At 48.5% G+C, this 3996-nt stretch overlaps 1 protein-coding gene across 1 annotated transcript in view; it reads left to right on the plus strand.

Annotated features, from left to right (window-relative positions):
- The window catches only part of LOC135822959 (uncharacterized), an 18770-nt gene continuing 14774 nt past the window's right edge, over nt 1-3996 (plus strand). The window contains exons 1-4 of the mRNA XM_065335799.1: nt 1-66; nt 788-1048; nt 1607-1724; nt 3320-3436. Coding sequence (XP_065191871.1) covers nt 1032-1048; nt 1607-1724; nt 3320-3436 — 252 coding nt within the window. The 5' untranslated portion in view covers nt 1-66; nt 788-1031. The remainder of the gene's footprint in view (nt 67-787; nt 1049-1606; nt 1725-3319; nt 3437-3996) is intronic.

A 3996-nucleotide genomic window follows, 5' to 3' on the forward strand; every position in this document is an offset into this window, starting at 1 on the left:
CTCATAGCAGCCGGGGAAACCTTGGAGCAGGATCCATCCTTGGACAGCGGTGAATGGACAATGAAAGTAGGTTGGGTGTTACCGACCAATATCTGCACGAACAGTGTCAGCTGATGCATTGGCCTTGGAACGTTGACTATTTTCATAGGCGTAGAGTTCTTCATATGTGTTCAATATTGGTACGCTCACTTGAGCTGAATGGGCAATACTGTAAACACGTTGTTTTCGGTGTAATTTTAATTTCGGTAGAGAAACCAGGCACCTACCTTTGGATCACACCAAAAGGCACTACAGTGCACATGAGACGGGTAGGCTGGTCACCTAATTCTACATTATACCTGAAACCTGGCAGGTCCCTGACACCGAAAATTTTAGTACACCTAAAATTACATGTTATACAGTATCGGGACATACTGCATGCTCGCTAAGTAAGGTCTTTGACTGGGCTGTTTGCATGGTCTCGATCATTTGACACAATGCAAGAACCTCTAGTCTAGTTCGGCAATGAAGGCCCCTCTCTCTCTCTCTCTCTCTCTCTCTCTCCCTCTCTCTCTCTCTCTCTCTCTCTCTCTCTCTCTCTCTCTCTCTCTCTCTCTCTCTCTCTCTCTCTCTCTCTCTCTCTCTCTCTCTCTCTCTCTCTCTCCCTCTCTCTCTCTCTCTCTCTCTCTCTCTCTCTCTCTCTCTCTCTCTCTCTCTCTCTCTCTCTCTCTCTCTCTCTCTCTCTCTCTCTCTCTCTCTCTCTTCCCTGTGTGTGTGTGTGTGTTTGACATGCAATTCTGCACGACAGGTATCTCATCTCTGTGATCAGGGTTGTATGGCGTTAGATCTGGATCCGGGTCTGGCTTTCTCTTGCCCACCGTTCTCACCCGCGCTGATCCTGCGAGGTCTTGGTGTACCGCCAGTGCCGTGTGGAATGCAGACTTTCACCGGGATGTGTTCTGGAGGACGTACGCATTGCGGAGCGCTGCTTTATCAATGGGCAATTCTTGTTCCAGCAGGCCTCGCCTGCTCACGTCCAGACGGTGCAGAACATGTCCGAGCGAATCAGGTACGTGTGCTTGTGTGTTTCCGCACGTGTGTGTGTGTGTGGCGTGCGTGTGTGCGGGCGGGCGTGTGTGTGGGCGGGCGTGTGTGTGTGCATCGTTTGCAATGGCTGGGCCGCGTAGCGAGGGTGGACTTGTCTCGTCTCCCTCGTAGGGTGCTCATTGCGAAGCTGCCGCAAAGAGTTGGCTTTGCACCCTGCAACGCTGCATGGCGCGGTGTATAGATATGCTTGACAGAGCTGGACATGTACATGTATAGATGTGCTTTGGAGACCTGGCTGGCCTTCATTCAGTTATAGCTGCCCCGCCGCCAGCTCTGGGACATGCTGCTAAGGTAAGTATTTGTCCAAGGATTGGTGGGGCTTCGCCTCATGTCATGTTTACAACTATAGTGTATCCAAGCCAGACAACATGCTGAAGGGATGCTTTGGTGTCCGTTCAACAAGAACCACCATTCTATTTCTTCTTTTTCTGATTCGTTCTGGTGTTTGCGTTGTCTTTGCTTGCTTGTGTGTGTGTGCGTATGCGCGCGTATGTGTGTGTGTCCGTGTGTGTCGGAGCAGTGAGGCTGTGGGGTCTCATCCACCGCCGTATCACCTGGAGCCGTCCTGTAACTACCTGTACGCCGCTCGGCACAGCTCCGGCACCTGGTATCGTGCCTGTATCGAGCAGCCACACAAGGTTAGTGCGACGGTGACTCTATTACAATGAAACCTCAGCGCAGCAACACTCAATTATTATTGAATTTGATACTGTGTTGATGGTGTGGTCACTAATGAGCGTGGGTACCGTATTTTCCGGGGTATAAGCCGCACTTTTTTTCGCTTAAAATCGGACCAAAACCGCCCCTGCGGCTTATACACCGAATATGCTTGCGCGAATGAATGCTTAGCATACATCAGTATGCATGCTGACGTCATGTGACCTGTCATTCGACTCAGCTTCGCGCCTGTGTTGCTATCCCAGCACTTTTACTAGTTTTAGTGCGTGGGCTACACCATACGGTACGCGTATACGGGGACTCTATTTTTCATAATCTGATCTAACATGGTATTTAGCTCCATAACCATAATAAATTTGTAGAAAGGCCATTTGTCAATGAGTGTGAAAAATCTAGGTTTGTGGGTGCGGCTTATACTCCGAATACCAACTTTTAGTCAATATTTTGCCTCAAAAAGGGGGGTGCGGCTTAAACCCCGGTGCGGCTTATACCCCGGAAAATACGGTATTTATCAAAGGTCAATATATCCATAGTACCATTTTTCCCGGAGTATAACGCACCCCCATTTTTTGCCACTAAATACAGACATCCTCCCTGTTTATGACCGTTAAATTGATCATTGGAGTATAAGCCGCACCCCCCCCCCCCCTTATTTTTTGATGAGTTTTTGAGTATGCAAAGTGCGGCTTAGACTCCGGGAAAACGGTAACCGTTTCTCTGATCCAGAGAGGGTTTGTCGTTCCAAGTTTTACCAAGGGTACATACCGTACTCACTCGATTAGAAGCCCCGGGGGCTTCTATTTTTTTCAATACCAATTTCGAGGAGGCTTCTATTCGAGAGGGGCTTTTATTGTTTCATTCCATACCAGTATTCCAATCGAATTTGTAAAACTTTCATATTCACAGCAACTCGGCCCCGAGTTAGTTTGCACACACTACATCGACCAGGACATGTACCAATAGGAACATGCACGAGATGTTTTTTGCAGACTTGACCTTCATACATGGCACTACCTGGTCAACCCATGCTTTGCGAATAGTAGTCCGGGCTTCTATTCGAGAGGGGCTTGTATTTTTTTCAAGCAGTCCTTGTAGGGGGGCTATTATTCAAGAGGGGCTTTTATTCGAGAGGGGCTTCTAATCAAGTGAGTACGGTAACCGGAGTGTGCAACTTTGCATCTATGCTGCATAAAACCGATCCCGCGGCAAAGTGTTTTGTTTAGGTTACCGTGGATCATAGGAACCTGGTATACCGCAGGTGCATCACCGAATCACTAATAGGTATGTGTGTGCGTGTTTGTGTTTGTGTGTGTGTGTGTGTGCGTGCATTTGTGTGTATGTGTGTGTGTGCGTGTGTGTGTGTGTGTGTTTATGTGTTTGTGTGTTTGTGTTTGCGTGATGTGTGTGTATGTGATGTGTGTGTGTGTGTGTGCATGCGTGTGTGTGTGTGTGTGTGTGTGCGTGTGTGTATGTGATGTGTGTGTGTGTGTGTGTGTGTGTATGTGCGTGTGCTTGTGTGCATGTATGTGTGCGTGATGTGTGTGTTTACAAACAGGGCACAGAAATTCCCAAATCGATCAATGTCTTTCTAGTGGATACGCTGTCGTGGTTGCAATGCCGACCCACGGATATACGCATCCTACCACCACAACTAGCCAATGAACCGTTCATGGTAAGGGAGATCATGGACAATGGAGGAACTTGGGTGCATGGTGTCCGGGGGGGGGGGGGGAGATTTCGACATTAATAGGGACCTTTCGCACCGCGCGTACGGATACGAAACGAATGCTGATTCGTCACCTGGGTTCGAGGATTCGTCAGAGTCCCTGCGGAGAGCTCGTTTTCACGAATGGAAGCCTCTTCATTCGTGGCGCGCTCCGAATCCGTCAGGTACACATTTATTAGGCCAGCTACACATGTTTTGCCAGGTACACATTTTTTCCCTCGAGTCCATGATCCATGCTCGTGTGCGTGTAAACACCCGTACGCCAAGCTACTGGCCGTATTCGTAGTTGCCATGCACATTTGCATGACGACTTGCGAAAACTGAATCTGTTTTCAACGAAACGCTTACGAAACGAATCAAACTTTCGTTTCGCATTCGATTCGTAGCAAATGCGAAAGGTCCCTAATGATCAGGTTGACCACCTATTGTCGGATGGCGAGTTCTTCTCTATGACTCGCGTAGAAAGTGTCATTAGAGAGGTTTTGCACGACGTGTTTTCATCTAAT

The sequence above is a fragment of the Sycon ciliatum genome, chromosome 8 (genome assembly GCF_964019385.1).
Source record: "Sycon ciliatum chromosome 8, ocSycCili1.1, whole genome shotgun sequence".
NCBI classification, from domain to species: Eukaryota; Metazoa; Porifera; class Calcarea; order Leucosolenida; family Sycettidae; genus Sycon; species Sycon ciliatum.